This window comes from Herpailurus yagouaroundi, unplaced genomic scaffold (assembly GCF_014898765.1).
Source record: "Herpailurus yagouaroundi ecotype Mexico unplaced genomic scaffold, PumYag 163, whole genome shotgun sequence".
In the NCBI taxonomy this organism is placed as follows: domain Eukaryota; kingdom Metazoa; phylum Chordata; class Mammalia; order Carnivora; family Felidae; genus Herpailurus; species Herpailurus yagouaroundi.
The window spans coordinates 35,353,560-35,370,015 of NW_024412404.1; the positions used below are offsets into that span (position 1 = coordinate 35,353,560).

At 47.3% G+C, this 16,456-nt stretch overlaps 1 protein-coding gene and 2 long non-coding RNA genes across 51 annotated transcripts in view; 2 read left to right on the forward strand and 1 right to left on the reverse strand.

Annotated features, from left to right (window-relative positions):
* Window positions 1-16,456, reverse strand: part of SORBS1 (sorbin and SH3 domain containing 1) — a 231,992-nt gene that overhangs the window by 81,069 nt on the left and 134,467 nt on the right. For 25 of the 49 annotated variants that reach the window (XM_040485928.1, XM_040485930.1, XM_040485929.1 and 22 more), the window contains 2 exons: window positions 7,374-7,518; window positions 3,461-3,490 (listed from right to left, as the gene is read on the reverse strand). In XM_040485928.1, coding sequence (XP_040341862.1) covers window positions 3,461-3,490; window positions 7,374-7,518 — 175 coding nt within the window. Of the gene's footprint in view, window positions 1-3,460; window positions 3,491-7,373; window positions 7,519-11,198; window positions 11,565-12,192; window positions 12,910-16,456 lie in introns of all 49 variants that reach the window. The other 24 variants (XM_040485926.1, XM_040485927.1, XM_040485943.1 and 21 more) reach the window with 2 other exon arrangements.
* Window positions 12,116-14,524, forward strand: LOC121037031 (uncharacterized). The gene is made up of 2 exons (XR_005793582.1): window positions 12,116-12,219; window positions 14,389-14,524. It is a non-coding gene; the product is annotated as an uncharacterized LOC121037031 (long non-coding RNA).
* LOC121037032 (uncharacterized) lies at window positions 14,539-15,157 on the forward strand. The gene is made up of 2 exons (XR_005793583.1): window positions 14,539-14,653; window positions 14,953-15,157. It is a non-coding gene; the product is annotated as an uncharacterized LOC121037032 (long non-coding RNA).

Consider the following 16,456-nt stretch of genomic DNA (forward strand, 5'->3'; position numbering starts at 1 on the left):
CCCCCCACTCCGCATCAACCCTCAGTTCATTCTCAGTTTTTAAGAGTCTCTTATGGCTTGGCTCTCTCCCTCTCTCTCTTTTTTTTTTTTTTCCCTTCCCCTCCCCCACGGTCTTCTGTTAAGTTTCTCAGGATCCACATAAGAGTGAAAACATATGGTATCTGTCTTTCTCTGTATGACTTATTTCACCTAGCATCACACTCTCCAGTTCCATCCACGTTGCTACAAAAGGTCAGATTTCATTCTTTCTCACTGCCACGTAGTATTCCATTGTGTATATAAACCAATTTCTGAACCAAGTACTCATTCTGTGACCACAGAACGGTTTCTAAACTTTCTGTGCAAGACTCAGCTTAGTGAATGCTTCAGAAAACCTGATCCCTGACATCATCACCATGAGCTTTAAAGGATGTTACGACCAGACTGGCTTTATGGGGTGAGTTCTCAGGCTCCCAGAAGGGAGGAACAAGGATTTGGCAGGAAGCCTGGCAGTGTAGGGGCGATTGCAAGTTACCGAAGTGTACCCCTGAAATGGCTCTGCTGAGCATTTTCCTCCCACCTGGAAAGGCCTTCCTAAGTGTCCCCACCAAGCAGCAGGTGAGGCTGATTTTGAGCCGTCTCACCTGGTGCTTGGAGATGCTCCCACTCCTTGCTCCAATGTCCTCTCTTCAGAAGCAGAGCACAGACTTGCCATTCTCAGGGTTTTCAGGCCCAGAGAATTTTTTTTAATTGTTAGGGCAGGTGGCTCTAACAGCAATCACTTAACTGCAAAACTCAGGCTGACAGTTCATGGACTTGTTCCAAGGCTGTCAGAGTTCTTCAGATCTACAGAAATGAGCCCTGAATTATTTCACTTCAGAAGCTTGTGATCATGCAATTCATGATTGAGTGAATTTCAGTGTACAGAGAGATGAACTGCAGCCTCAAAAAAAAAATTTTTTTTTTAAATATATATAGTGAAAGCCCAAAGTGACACTTCATTGTACCAAGCAGGTGACAGGACCACCCTTTGACATCTACAATGAGGGTTTGCTGCTATTTCTTAATAGGCAAATACTGACCCCTCAACAGGACATCCAGGAGCATTTCTTTCTAGTTTTATACTGATTTCAAAAGGAAGGTGCTGCAAAGGGTCGTTAAATAAGTGACAATGCTGACAACCTGGGACAGGGCCTCTGTGTTTGTGGGCAGCTTCCCTTTTCTTCACACCCACAGATTTTAAGTGAGAGCCACAGCAATGCTGACATCTCCCTGAGAACGTATATCAGCCCCTGTGCTCCAGCCCTGACCTGTTTTCCTCTCCATCTGCCCAAGAGGACCACAAACTTGAGGTGGCTAAACACCATGTGGGACTCAATCCCGAGTGCATCTCACTCAACAAGAAGCCCCATAAAGGCTCAATAAAAACCCATTAAGGACAGTGGGAGAGATGGGCGGCCCTCCATGTGCCATCACCACAGGTATGATGGGCAAAGCCTCACTGATGGAGTCAGTGACTGGAGTCAGCCCAGCCAGCCTTCTCTCCATCAAGGGCTTCTGAACAAAAGGGTGCCTTTTTTTTTTTTTTTTTTAAACAAAAACGAACATTTAGTGTGCACTTACTTTATGTCCCACTCTATCAAATACCGTTAGTGGCTCTGTCCCAAAACTCAAGGAAGATGGAAACATTAGGCTCATTTTGGAGCCAAGGAAGTGGCCTGAGCCTGCCAGCCTGGTGGAGAAGCTCTAACATTACAGAGCACTTTCCAGTGTGCAAGGCATACCCCCCTTCCTGTCACACGTGATCCTTACACCTCTTTGAGGCAAGGACAAGGATTATCATCCCCATTTCCCACAGGAGGAAGCTGTAGCTCAGAGAGGTAAAGTCATTTACCCAGGGACACACAGTTGTAAGAGGAAAGAGCCAGGACCAAACTCTGGGTCTCCTAACTTGTGTCTGAGCACCTTTTTTCATCTACTCCATGCTCCTTTCCAATCCCAAAGGCAAGAAGGCGTTCCTTCACAGGAGCTACCTTTGTTTCAGAGCCACCCTGTTGTCAGCAACCTGGGCTGGGGCCAGGGAGTGAAGTGAGTCGGTGTGGCAAGTCAGGAGGGGGCAGCGAAGGGCACCTCGTGCTCAACCATGGCCTGTCCTGGTCCTGGGGCCAAGTCCCGATAAAGCTGAGAGGGTGTGAGAAGCCCATGTTCTCCCCACCAGGCTCTCCACGGATCACAAGGGCAGCAGTAGCATGAAAGAACACAGAAATCGTGACGCAGCAGCTCAGAAAACGGTGGCTTGTGTGTGCCCACCAGATCAGGGATTCCCGCCCCGATTCACAAGTATCTACCAATCCACCACATGCACGTTTGACACGTGTGGCTTTTTCTAGAAATGCATCTACTGCCTTTATTAGATTCTCCAAATGAGTCCATCACCAAAAATAAGGTTATGAACCATCACAGCACACCACGGGCTGCTCAAGGGCCCAGTCATGGCCACCGAGCCTGGCTTAGGGCCTGATACAAAGCAGGCACTCAGTAAAATGACGAATGAATCAATGGAGGTGCCTACTGATAACAGTAACTCACATCTTAGATCATTAGGAACCTAAGGCTCCGCCAACGGGAAGCAGTAGAACCAGGACTCAAAGCAGAAAGTCACAAGGAGATGGTAAAACCTTTCCATTCCTGGGTTCCCTCACAGGTTTGGCTGTGCGTTTGTTCCCTCCACACCTGGCCTTGCCTCAGTGCTGCATACTTTATCGGGACGAGCCCTGACATCTGATGATCTGTCAGATACACGCCCAGCACTGTCAGTTCCTGATGAAATGCGATACCCAAGTGTGGTCAGTACACAGGGCAGCATCAGCATCACTGGGGAACCTGTTAAGATGTAAGTTCTCACCCATATGCATTAGATCCAAATCTCTGGAGCTGTGGCCTGGAATTGGGGTTTTGACTAGCTCTCCAGGAGATTCTGATGCCTGCCCAAGTTCAGGAAGCAGTCCTCACACCCTCTTCCAGGCACTGCTGGTCTGGAGTTTCTCACCCAGGTCCATCATGCAGGGTCATTTACTGGCACCTGGGCTTGCTGCCCCCAAATAAAAGAACTTGCCCACATTTCCTAACCCTGACCTGTCACATCCTAGAAGAGGAATAGAAGCAAACAGAAAGGTGACTTCTTCAGCAAGGCCTGCCAGGAATGCTCTCATGAATGTGCTAAGGTACAACTCCTTGTTCTTTTTATTCAGAGTACCCTGTTCTTACCATCAAGACACATATCACAGCTGCACAGAACAGGTGTACTGGTTAGGGTCACCCGTTGGGTGTGCTCCCACTAGCCCGCAGGCTGCAGGACCATGCCTGCTTTCACCATCCTTGTGGTCCAGCAGCAGAGTCCCCAGCATAGCAGAGGGGCTCCTCAGACTTTGCTGCACACACATCAAAGGTGTTAGCATGTAAATAAGTACTTGGTACCTACCTGAAAGGCTACTGAGTCGTTTCTGCTGTTCTGTGGTAAGAGAAAGGACACACATCATGAGATTTACACAGACAAGGCAAGACCGGGAAGTCACGCCAGAATTCGTGAGCATCCCCAAATTGGCACCCTAACTGTCCCTGGGCTTAGATGTCAAATGTTGCATAGTCACCACATCCAGCTGAATGCAGGGGCATTAACACAGCTTTCTTATCCAGGCGTGGTGTGTCCTAGTCCCCCCGGCGGGGGGCCCGCCCCCCCCACCAAGCCCACCCTCCTACATTTGCACCAAGATTCAGGGAACAGTCACTGCCTTCTGGTTGTTATGTCTGGTTTCAAGGTGATCTGATCATGGAAAGAGACTCCTCCCAACTCCTCTGGTTTCAAGGGACCAGGACCCTATAAAGACCCCAGTCTTACTACGTTTGGAGGGAAATGTAATTGTAATCATAACCAAGGCAGCTACCATCTCCTGAGAGCTCTGCCAAATGCCAGACATTGTGTTAAGAGCTTTCACACATGTTAACACTTTTAATCTTTGCAACAACTCTAGCAGGTAGTTCAGGTGGGTTGAGACATCTCAGAAAATCAGCACAAACTACCCATGATGACACTGAAAATCAGAGCAGGGCCTAGAACCTTGACCCCCAACTCCTAGTCCAGGGTTCTTTCCAACCACGATGGCCAGGCCATCGCTGTTCCCTAACATGGAAGGTCTATCGATTCCTCACCCTCCCGGGCACTTGTGAGGAGGGGAGGCCAATATCTCCTTTGGAGAGTTCTGTGTGTACGTGCTATGGGATAAGCACAAAAATGACCTTTACCTTCCAAAGCTGCTAAATATAAGCAGCCACACAGATAAAAATAGAGCGCCTGCCAGCCCCTGGGTGCTGTCATCATCCGCCTTGGCTACAGCCTCGCCCTCCTTCCAGAATCCATGTGGGCAAGAAGTAAACAGAGCAGCAGGGCCTCGCTCAGCCTGTGGAACAGCCTGTCCACCTCTGGATGTGGACATAGTTCACATCAGCCGGACAACAGGAGCCCAACAGAGCTCCAGGCTCAGCACTGCCAGCAGCTTGCTGGAGGCTACTGGCCAATCACGTCAGCTCTCAGCCTGTTTCCTCATCCGTCACATCAAAGTGCCCACCGGATCTATGGCTCTCAAGCTCCAGTCTGCCAGCTAGAGGCAAGGCCTTTCTTGCTACGCAAAATCAAATTTATTCAACTTCCAAGACTATGTCGTTGCTACTTCTGAGATATGAAATGGCCTTTCTTTTAGAGAATGACATGTGATACGGATAACAGCAGTTGTTCTTCAGGGGTGTTATTTACCAAAGTTAGAAATTAGCAACCCTGGGCTAGTTCCCAGATCGCTTCATGTGACCATGAGATCCAGAGTCTGGGAACCACGGCAACTCTTGCTCTCCGACGTGGTCCGTGGACCAGCGGCATCGATGTGCCTTGCAAGTTGCTGAAAAAAATGCAGAATCTCAGCCCTGCCTCAGACCTCCTGAATCCGGATCCGCAAGTGTGTCCTCTCAAGACGGTACACATTAAAGACCGAGAAGTTCTGAGCTAGGAGATCCACGCGCCTCTTCAGTCCTGAGTTTTCTGGTTCGAATTCTCCCTCCAGACTGATTTTAAGTGATCTGCCCTCAGATGTGTGGTGTGAAAGCCGAGGAGAGGGGCGAGGAGCCGTGTTGTGCGTGGCCGTTAGCGCTGGGCTAGACGTGCAGTGCCCCCTGCCCCCCATTTGTCTGCAACCGGGGGGCCTGGTTTGGAGAGACAGGGTTATTGTCACACTGTGCCCTGGGGCTGTCTAGGCAAGAAAAAAGTAAGCCTTTTTTAGGATGACTAAACTAGAATTCCAGAAGTAGAGTAAAGTTATCATTCCCTCAGGAGACTCTGCAATAGTGAAGAAACTGTTTTCATGGCTACCGTCTACCAGCACTGCTGCCAGGCCGGGTAAATTGCAAAGCAAGGCCTGAAACGCGCGCCCTACTCTCCACGGACAATCAGGAATCCGAAGCTAGGTGTTTCCATTCTCCTCCACTCTTGGTGCTCCACCTCCTCAGGGAACATATGGTTTGCTCTTCATGACAGGCTACTTTTTCTTCCAAAAAAAACCCCCAACGTACTTGCACCCTTTTTCTGAAGGATGTGTGATTCAGGCAGCACGAATCTGATCTCTAAACCCAAAGGGCAAGACTGGACAAAAGAGAAAGGCAAGAAGCAAAGACATTTGGGCAAATAAGAGGAATCTGTTTGCTCAAAGAAACAAAAAGGAATTGGGCATTTCTGTGCCCAAAGATGTCTCACTAGGTGTCATCAAGAGGGATGTCGTGGAAGCGGCTGATATTACTTTTGGCATTTCCCAAAAACCAAGTTGCCTTGGGAATAAATCCCATTTTTAGAGAAACTGCCTCTCCTTCCGGGAACAAACTTACTTCTGTTTGACTCGATTTTTTTTTTTTTTTTTTTTAAAGATGAATCATAAAGAAGTTCACAGAGAATCAAAATTTCACTTTGTCCTGCATGATGGACAGTGTCTGGGCAGAGAAAGCCATTGCCAGTAGGGGGTATGACCCTGCTGAAAGGAGAATGGGGTCTTTTGTATAGTTTAGGGTGGGGGTTGGGACCCTTATCACCTTTGGAAGAACACAGATTCATGGAGGACAGTTAATTTGGAGGCCACACATAATGAAAAAAAAAATAAAATTACTAAAATAACTACTTAAGATTCAAGTGGGAAGATTTTAAGTGAGAAAAAATGTTTCATTCATCTGTTTTACAAGTTAGAAGCAGGAAACAGAAAACTCCATTTAACATGGAAAACAATTAAAAATAGACTCCAGTTCCATTCTCATCCAAGTTATGTGGGGGATGGGGCGAGCAGCAGGCAAGTAGGGAGTTGAGAAAAGGAAGACTGGGTGCCCAGCTTTGAGCTCTGAATAAAATAATTAACATTCCATGTTCTATGAAACTCAGACTAGACAGCCCTTTCTGCACTAGGAAACAGCTTCACAACTTCACACTGCAAAGGATTTTTGTGAAGGGGAAGCTTATTCCTCTACTGAATTCCAACAAGTTAAAACTTGGGACTTTACTTAGCATCATCTTCTGAAGTTTTAAAGCAGAAAGGTCGACATATACAATTATTACCTCAGAGCACTTCGGCTTCACCTAAGATGCCCCTTCAGAGAAGGGGAAGGGCCAACCAGAAGCAGTAAGAGAAACTATAGAAAACACACATGGAAACCCTCAGCAGAGCTCTAAGGGGCCACGTGAGCCTCATGTCCCCAGAGGGTGCACTGAATGACAGCCAAGAGCATTAACTGCTGGCAAGAATCAAGGCCGGTGAGTCACAAAGAGAAAGTCCAGTAGCCTGTTTTAGAGGCCCCAAAACATGTTTGACATTTTAGAAAGGTTTCCACCCATTATGCTTTCTTTTGTTTTTAAGTTTTGGTACTCAAAATTTTGCTTTCTAGAAAATTCATGATGTCAAAGAACTACATGACTTATTACAAGAAGTATTACTGTACCCAGATTTTCTAGGCAAAGCTCTGATTTGGTATCTCATGATGAAGAGTTAAGGCGCACAGACTTTTTCCCTTCTGTCTTTTCATTCTTTTTGGTGGAATCATCTGAAGGCAACTGTGAACACCCAACGTGTGGAACACATACTACACCAGCTTACTTATGCAGATGCCCAACATCATGCCAAACCAGGGGCCTACCTCCCTGCTGTGGTCTACTCTGTGGGTCACAGGAGGGAGAAGACTGGGGCAGATGACCTCGGAGAAGGATGGGGTTTATGAAAATTTCTGTGGAATGGCAGAATTCTTGCCCCTGAAGTCACAGAACAGCTATGTTGATGCCAGTGAGCTGGGGGAGGGGTTCTCTGAAGCTCTCTTACCTCGATTGTGTTGCAAGAGCACAATAGTAGGATTGACGATTGTCGTAGAGGGGTAGGCAGATGATGGTTTGCTAACTGGTGCAGAGATTTGGGAATCCGTTCCAGCATGGGATGAAGAAACTTCATTCAGTAGAGGGCCTGAATCCTGAAAAGAAAACAAACACTGTAACCAACTGTAAGTACATGAAACCTAATGTTGATGCTTTTTAAAAAGCAGAAATTTAAAGCTTTACAAGTCCTTAATTACAGAAAGAAATGTAATCAATGAGACATCACTAATTCCAGTTAGAAGTATAAGCTGGAATGCTTAGTCTCTTTGTTGGTGTTAGTAAGGGTAGTAAGGGTAGTAAGGGGAAGGTGAGTGTTACTGGAATTCTCAGCCACATCATTCATTATTTTCACCTGGTAATAACTGTGGATCAATCCGGTTACTGAAAAAGGAAATTCAAAACAAAGTAGAACAACATGCAAGACTCATGCAATTCCAAATGTGATCCGAGAACAAGAGCTGGTTTAAGGGAAAAATCAGGAAAGTTTAGTACACTTGTCTAAAGAAACATGAGACAATGCGAGCACAAGGAGCCATCGATGTAAGAATGCGGAGGAGTTAAGTATTGGTACTCCTAGAAAGCTACTCTTACTATTTGTATCACTCAACAACTTCACTAGCATTTGTTTCTGAGATTTGGATATTTTCCAGTCCTATCCTGACATTGTTTTTCACTGCAGTTATTGAGTGACAGAGATCTCTGAAGTCGTAAAGACTTATGAAAATCTTGACTTCAAAAACCTGAGGTCTAAAAACCAATAAAACCATTACTACTAACGTTATAATTTGCATGATGGGAATAATGCCAGTCTTTCTTAAAGACAGGAAAATAAGACCTCGAAATGCAGTAAGGATATGTAGGCAGTTTCCTCTATCACATCTATAAATCTTGCCAAGTTTCTATTTTGGAATTTGCAGACCTCTAGCCAAAACGTCATTCTTAAAAGGGTTCGAAAAACAAGACTTTGATCGTTACTCTCCAGATGAAAGTATGGCTCAAAGCAATTAGTATGCTCCAGAGATCAGCTTCTCTGTAAGTGCCCATAGGACAAAAGCCATGCCTCCCTTCCTCTTTTTTGCCCCACCCACCCTGCACCTAGCACAACACCCTGCAGACAGTAGGTGCTCAGTAAATGCCACCTGAATGACTGGAGCCATCCATTAGCAAAGGTGTTTCTGAACAACTTCTGCAGCAAGAGAACATGTGAGCATCAAGAGAGAGTGTGTCAGGACCAGGGACAGCTCCTGACACACAGTAGGGGCTTCCTGGACCACACTGGCTTGGTCATTCCAAATCTTCGGAAAGTACCCTGACGTTGCAGCTGTTAGTTATGAGCAACAGCTCAGTGTAGTGAATAAAATCTTTCCAAGACTCGAGAGGCACAATATGATCTTGTTCAAAAGTGCTTCATCTCCATTTTTTTTCATTTGTAAAATAGAAAAAAATTACTCTGCTCTTAATTTGCTTCCTAAATGATTTAATAAAGATAAATGACACACTCATGAAAATTCAGCCATACTGCACCCAAGAAACACACCAAAAAAATCATGCATATGGCTCTTTAAAGTATAAATGCCTACTGTGGTGTCTGGATGGATCACGTGAACATTAAGTATTACACAAATATTCTGTGCCATGAGGCTTATTTCTGGAACATCACAAAAACGGCTATTGACTAAAAGAATGTGGATCAATTAACATGAATTTTCTTCTTCCCTCTTACTCTTAAATAGCTGCAGAAACCGAGCAAATATCAACCTGTGGCTTGGCCACCATCCCTAGGGGCGCCTGTTCTTCTCAACAATTCTCATTCAGTGGAGGATCCCAAGCGGTTTCCTTTTTCACCTGTTACCCGGGGCCAAACCAGAAGTTCTCAGGCCAACTGAAGTCTCCCCTGCAAGTCTTTATCAGGCTGATCAGTCAGGTTTGAGAAATCGAGGAAACTGTCCTAACTAATCTGTCCTGGCATACCTGAAACAAAATTCAGTACGAAAATCTAGATCTACAAAGGTGATAAATTTGAGAGTATACAACAAAACTACTCACAATTGTATATACCAGGACACTAAAAATATCTCACTTTATATGCTGCTCAAGAGAAATATTCTGTGCCGGGGGGAAGAATATCGATACCACCTATAACAAGAGCAGGTTCTCAATTCACCTGTAAGCTGCACTGGGGTGAGGGGAGTGCATTAGGAACAGTCTAGCAGTTTCCTCCAACAGGTTTGAGTTGCAAAGCTCAAAGCTAGAAGGACATCTAAAGCCCCTGGGCCATGTTCAGTTGAGTCCTGACCTAACTGCACTGTGTTGCATCTAGAGATCTGAGAAGAAGTCCTAGATCAGGATGAAGCCATTCCCAGCTTTGGGGTGCCTGATATCTGGCTATAAATTCTCCTATAAGCCAAAAAGTTCTGCTTCCACATGACTGGCTTCAGTCACGTAGACTGAAGCCACAGGGCTTCAACGAGCCACAGGGATGTTACTCAACATTTACCTTCATCAGCCAATTACAGGACCCACTGTGGTCCGAGGACCCTCAGCAACAGAACCCCTGGGATGTGCCTGATCAAATCAGAGCCCTAGGCCCCTCTGCAGACCTATTCCAGGACTCTAGGAGTATAATCTAGAATTGACAATTTAAACCAGCTTCCTTGCCTCTTAGATAATCTAAATCTCATGTGTGCTAAGCTTGAGAACCAATATGCTATCCACAAAAAAACCCTTTGAAAGCAAGGGCTGCACGCTGTTCATAGTTGTACCTATGGAATCTAGCAGGATGCCTAGAACACGGCAGGAACTCATTAACTGTTAACTAATTAGCCACTAGCTTACTTTTAAGAACTCTGGCCCCCACTTGCTAGGGCAAGTCCTCGGCAACATAGCTGACAGTTGAGTGCTCTCTCCATGGGAAGCACTATAACAGAAGTTTAACATACTTGGTCCTACTGTACCCCACAGGCCTGTGAGTAGATCCATGCATCCCCATCTCACAATTCACTCTGAGGTTCTCACAGATTCTCTTGATTCCCAGAGCTCCTGAAGAGAGAAAAGACTGGGTACCCTGATTCAGCTTTTCCACTTGGGCTTTCCTACCTACAAAGGGGACTCGTCCCTCACAGGATGGGGCCTAAGGTATCGGGCCTCTTTACCTTCGCACGACTCCTGGAGCAACGTTGTGTCACAAAGGCCCCTGGGAGCCTCCAGTCAGGGGCCCCAGCAATTATACGCCTTTGGAGAAAACAGTCCCAACATTTGTGCAAGGCTTTTAGATCCATTTGCTCCATTACACTCCATTCTCTCTCTCTTTTTTAACCATTCTCTGCCATCGCTGCATATAAAAGAGTTTGTTTACTTGCTAAATCAACAAAAGCCCTGGAGGCTCACTGTTCCCTGGTGGGGAACCTGCCGGCCATCGGCTTTCCCACATGGCTACTCAGCCCTCCAACACCACATCTGCTTGGCCTCTCAAGAGCATCGTGAGCCAAAGGAGAAGCCACAGAGGTTCTCTGAGGGAAACGGAGTTCTTTCAGGAAGATGTGCATTCCGAATAAGACAGACAGGAAGAGGGACGTGAAGGGTCTGTGAGCAGCTGCAGGAGAACCATGAACACGCACGGGAGGCATGCACTCCGGGGAAAGCAAACAGTCACCACACAAGCACAGTGGCGGTGGACACTTCCCTCAGGACTTAGCACTTCAGTGAGAAAGGGGTTTTTCGCTGCCAGGAGCAGACATTCAGGAAGGCTTCGAGGAGGGGGTTCCAGCAAGCTTACGGTACTTGAAACAGCTCCCGTGAGGTCAGGCTCCGAGGCTCTGCGGAGGTCCTCCGGTACCGGAGGGACCAGCGGAGGAGGTGGTGAGAAGGATGGCGGGGTCTGGCTAACGGGGGGGTGGGGGCCAGAAGCGCTGGCCGGCTGGCTGTGGTGGCGGGGTCGCCTCTGCAGACGAGGGGGAATGAAATCATCTAGGGTCGGGAAGGTCAGAGGTGAGCCGGCAGGGGCGGTCGCCAGGCTTGGGGGGCCAAGAGGCCCCAGAGATGCTGGAGTTCTGGCCGTGCCTTCTTGCCCTCTGTCAGTATTAACCAGGTAGAGAGGGACAACTATTATCTCAGGCTGGGCTGAACTGGAGAGAGTGGCATCCTGTAGGAAATAAGGGGGTCGTTACGTAAAGGGGCACGGCAGGGAAGAAGGAATTCCATATTTCAACAGTTGAGACTGGACATGCAGTGATGTACTCTGAGAAATATTTAATCGGTGCCCGTCTCCAGAGTACATGAGACCGTCCGTGCTAGCCAGCTGGCCTCCTGACACTCCGTGACACAGAGGGCACCCCATCCAAGTTTACTCTCCATCCTTCTATTTTTGAATCCTTTTAACACTTGAGAGAGAGAGAGAGACAGAGACAGAGACAGAGAACAACAGAACAGGCAGGCAGGCTGTGTTTAGCCCCCAAACTGCTTGCAGAGCCCGAAAGCTTGGGAGTCAATACAATTTCTTTGGCACCTTGTGAAAAGATATAAACATTCCATAACTCACCATGTTGTTAGTCTATGGATCCCACACTCCAGCATACTTACATATTACCAGAAAAGAGAGAGGGGGACAGAGAGGACTGTGCCGAGGTGTTTAGAGAGAAGAATTCGGGATTCAAGCCGCAGTGGTGTAGACAAGGAAAGGGAGGGGAGGGCAGCCCAGAAAACAAGGGAGCTGCTTTGCAGGAGTTTCGAAAGAGATGGTGTAGAAGACACACACACGTCTAATTCCTTGCCTTGGCTGGATAACACGGCTGCAAAAGGTAAGGTTCTTTTCTCTTCCGGTTTTCGGGAGCAGAGGAAAGCTGGGGGCCTAGCACAGGTGGTCTCACCGCGTCCGGGAACGGAGGCCGAGTGCACAGGGAAGGACTCTCGCCCCGGATGGTGGCATCTTTACGGATGTCAAAGAATAGCTTGGGAGGGCCAGGAGGAGCAGAGTGTGGCTTTCCCGTGCCAGCCGCGTGGGAGACAAGGCTGGGAGCCTGTGCGCGAGCGCCTGCAGCTTCCAAGGGAGTGCCCGTGGCTGGGTCAGGTGCAACACAAGAGGAGCTTTGCGCTGCCACCCGGCAAATGTTATTGGATAAACAAGGTACATATAAGCTGCTGACCTTTTTATTCCCAACTGCCTTATGACGTGGGTTAGAGCTCACATTCTCACTGTAAACCGTCCTGGTGGCCACACAGTGGTGCCGGGGTTGGGAGGAAGCACTGGGGAACGTGGAACCAGGAAGCAAGGGCCCAGGACGCACCACGCCTTTGGCAGCGGATCTGGCTGCCAGGGAGATGGAGACGGGCTGGGGTCGTGAGGGGCTCTGTTGGCTGGGGGTGCTGAGGGGGACGTAAGGCTTGGGTGAGCTCAGGTAGAGGGAGTCCTTGGAGGTACTGTGGATGGTGGGGGGCTGCCATGCAAAGCGGTCCCCTTTAGGGAGAGGAGGCCGAGGGGGAGAGAGAACCTTCAGCATGATTTTCAAGAGAAAGTATCAAAATGGGGAACAAAGAAAGAAAGAGGATGGGAAATGGAAAGAAGGATGACCATTAGAAATAGCATAACGTGATCTGAAGAAAAACAATTCTTGACATGTCTTTAAGCAAACCCTGAGCTTAGAGTCCTCAGGATCCCTACATTTCTCCTCCGGGTAAAGTCAAGGACTAAATCATACTCACCTGGACAGGCAGGCCTGCTTCTCTTACATCTCAGCCCAGGAGCGGCCACGTGCTAAGCCACTTTGACAGCCATCCTTGGCTGACCGCATCCCTTGTTAGCCCTCCGGACTGAAGGGTGCCCGAGGGCTCACGGCCAGGGCAAGAGGCCCCAGAGCCCCCACACCTTTCCTCAAAGATCTTTCTCTCCATGCCCTTAGCTCTAAAAGTTTAAGTTCACTGAAACACTCGAATGTCTTTCATTCTCTTCCCTTAGGAAATAGGGAATTGGAAGAATCATCCTTATTTGTGTTCACAGGAGACAGATGTCTTAATTGAATCACTGAGATTTAGTGCTCAATTCCATAAGCATAACCAATTAAGGCTCACCAAGAAGAGAATGCTCAGGATTTAGAATCCACATGTGCTCTTTTCTCAGAGGAAACAATCTGATGGAACTAATTATTAGAAGGAAGACAGGCATGAGATTAAAAGCATGTAGTCTCCCATTTTTGATGCACACAGAACAAAGGGACCAGGCAATGAAGCACTTGATTTGCCTAATGAGTTAGACTGTGCCTGGTTCCTCAAATTCCAGCCCCTTCCCCACTCCCATCCAGCCCACCACCGGGCACAGACAATCCCACAGTGGGTGCCCAGCCTCACACTCCTGGCTTAAGCCCAAAGCTTTGGTTCCAGGCTGAGAGGAAGGTATAGGTCACATCTCATTCCCTTTCCCTCAATACAGCTCCTAGCTCCTCCTTGGGTCTCAGTGGGGCAGAGGAAATGGAGTAAATCTCCAGAATGACCCTCATGTCAATGAGAACCATCTGGCAATCAGTGGAAATTAGACCATAAAACGAGGAAAGTTTACTTTCCTTGTGTTATGGATTAAATGTGTATGTCCCCCAAAGTTCATATAATGAACCCATAGCCCCAAGTGATGGTGTTTGGAAGTGGAGTAAGTAGGAGAGGAGATGGGGTTATGAAGGTGGGGTCCCCATGATGGCATCAGTGTCCTTATAAAAAGAGACTAGAGGGGCACCTGGGTGGCGCAGTCGGTTAAGCGTCCGACTTCAGCCAGGTCACGATCTCGCGGTCCGTGAGTTCGAGCCCCGCGTCAGGCTCTGGGCTGATGGCTCAGAGCCTGGAGCCTGTTTCCGATTCTGTGTCTCCCCCTCTCTCTCTGCCCCTCCCCCGTTCATGCTCTGTCTCTCTCTGTCCCAAAAAATAAATAAACGTTGAAAAAAAAAAAAAAAAAGAGAGACTAGAGTTCACTCTTGCCCCACCAGGTTAGGACACAGCGAGAAGGTGGCTGTCTATGTGCGAGGAAGAGAGCCCTAACTAGGAACCACATCAGCTGGCACCTTGGTTTTGGACTTCCCAGCCTCAAGATCTGTGAGAAATAAATATCTGTTGTCTAAGACACCTGATTATGGGATTTTGTTACAGCAGCCTAAGCTAAGACACCTAGATTTTCCTCACGGGTTCCTATCTTCAAAGACAGTCCAGTACTAGAAAGCCGGAACATCATCTAAATTGCACCGGTGAAGTATAGTAAGTTTGGTCAATACTTAGCAAATGGGTTATGACCAAAAGCCGGGAGAGAGAGTGCAAGGGTGTGGGTCTATCTGGGGGTTGTTTTTTATTTTTTGTGGAGTGCAGGTAGCAAGGGGAAGGGATACTAACAAGGGTGACTAGGTAAGAAATCAAGTTTTTTGAGTCTGGATTGGAAGATCAACCCCAGAAACAGTAAGCAACTCATAACAAACTCAGTTTTCAAGCTACAGATAACCTGGATTGAGGAGAAACAATTTGGATATCCTAGGTTAACTTGATGCCTATCCTTTCCACAGGGTGCCCAAGACAGTGCCAGTGGAATGAGGCCATGTGGACCAGTCAAAAATACAAAACGAATGACCCCTCTTCAGTAGTTAGCAGGAGTAAAACCCTCCAGTTGGGACATACTTGGTTCCAGTGAACTTACACCGGAGGTTGGGGAGGTTGGGGCATGTTTCAAACCGAACAATGCTCTTTACAAATAAAGCACTTGAACCATCACACACCAAAGGGACTGGGGGTGAGTGGAGCGGTGGTTGTCAGGGAGAGAAGCAAAAGCCAATTTTGACTTCAGCTCAGAGTTACTTTTACTTTGAGCTCCAGTGTCCCACATGTGATTCTTCTTGTCCAAAGATAGAAGTAGGTTTCAGTGAGTTTTTAACTTAATCTGCTTTTGGCCATATAAGGTGCCAGGGCTGCATGACATCAGGCACAAGGCTTCCCAGGGCTTTGACCCTGTAGAGAAGATGCCTCCCCAGAGTGTTGACAGTTCACCCTGAGCCAAAGGCCTTCCTGTCCCAAAGAAGGAGGGAGATAGGCATCGTCATTTTACATGGAAGGAACTACTTTCTGATTTATTGTAAACACTGTACGAACTACAGAGGGAGCTTCCATTCCTGCCTAGCTGGCTACTAATGAAATTCCCTTCATCCCTGTAGAAGGTGGGGGCAGTGAAGAAATGGAGCTGCTTGAAGAATCAGATATGTTCCTAGCATATGCAGTTCCAGAAACTGCCCATTTCCGCCTCCACTGAAGACCACCGTGATGATGCTGTCAGAGGGAGGGGAGCCTGGGTTCCTCGTTACGAGAGGTGAGGAGAGCAACAGGTCCAGGACAGCAGAAAGAAAGGCAGCATCTGGGAGCACCAGAAAACAGGATTCCCCTCTGGCCCTGGGGTCTCCCGGACCCCAACTCATTCCTTATAAGGAGATGCCAGGCCTGTGGGGCTCTAAGAGCTGTCTTCATCTGAAACTAAGCCGGGGCAGTCCCCAGCCCAGCCCAACTTGGTTCTGTCTAAGCCAGCATAGTACTTACAGGTCTGGCAATGGCTCTATGGACAAGAAGTCATTCTTGCATTCAGAAAACAAATCCAAGAAATAATGTATGACCTAAAGGTTCTTGAAAGTTGGGTGGCCAAATGTACACTGAATATACAGAACAAAACCTCTGTATCAGCAATTTGCCAGGTTCTCTTTAAGACACCCCAGTTAAAAAAAAAAATTCTTGGAGAGTGACAAATAAGAAAATATGCTATCTGTAGGCGATATGATAGGAAATTCACCATTATGATAAATTTCACCCTTATAAACTCCTTGAGGGCAATGTTTAACATCTTGATCTGAACACAGTGAATGCTCAGTAAAGCTGTAGTAAATAAATGTATTTAAGAGGAATTTTTATTTACTTCACGTTCTCAAAATTATCTCTTCAGAAGAGCTAAGAAGCCAAAGGAAGGAGAGAGTTAGCCTCTGAACTACGTCACTGATAGGGGAGGAAGATGTGCTTCCACATTTGCCTTGA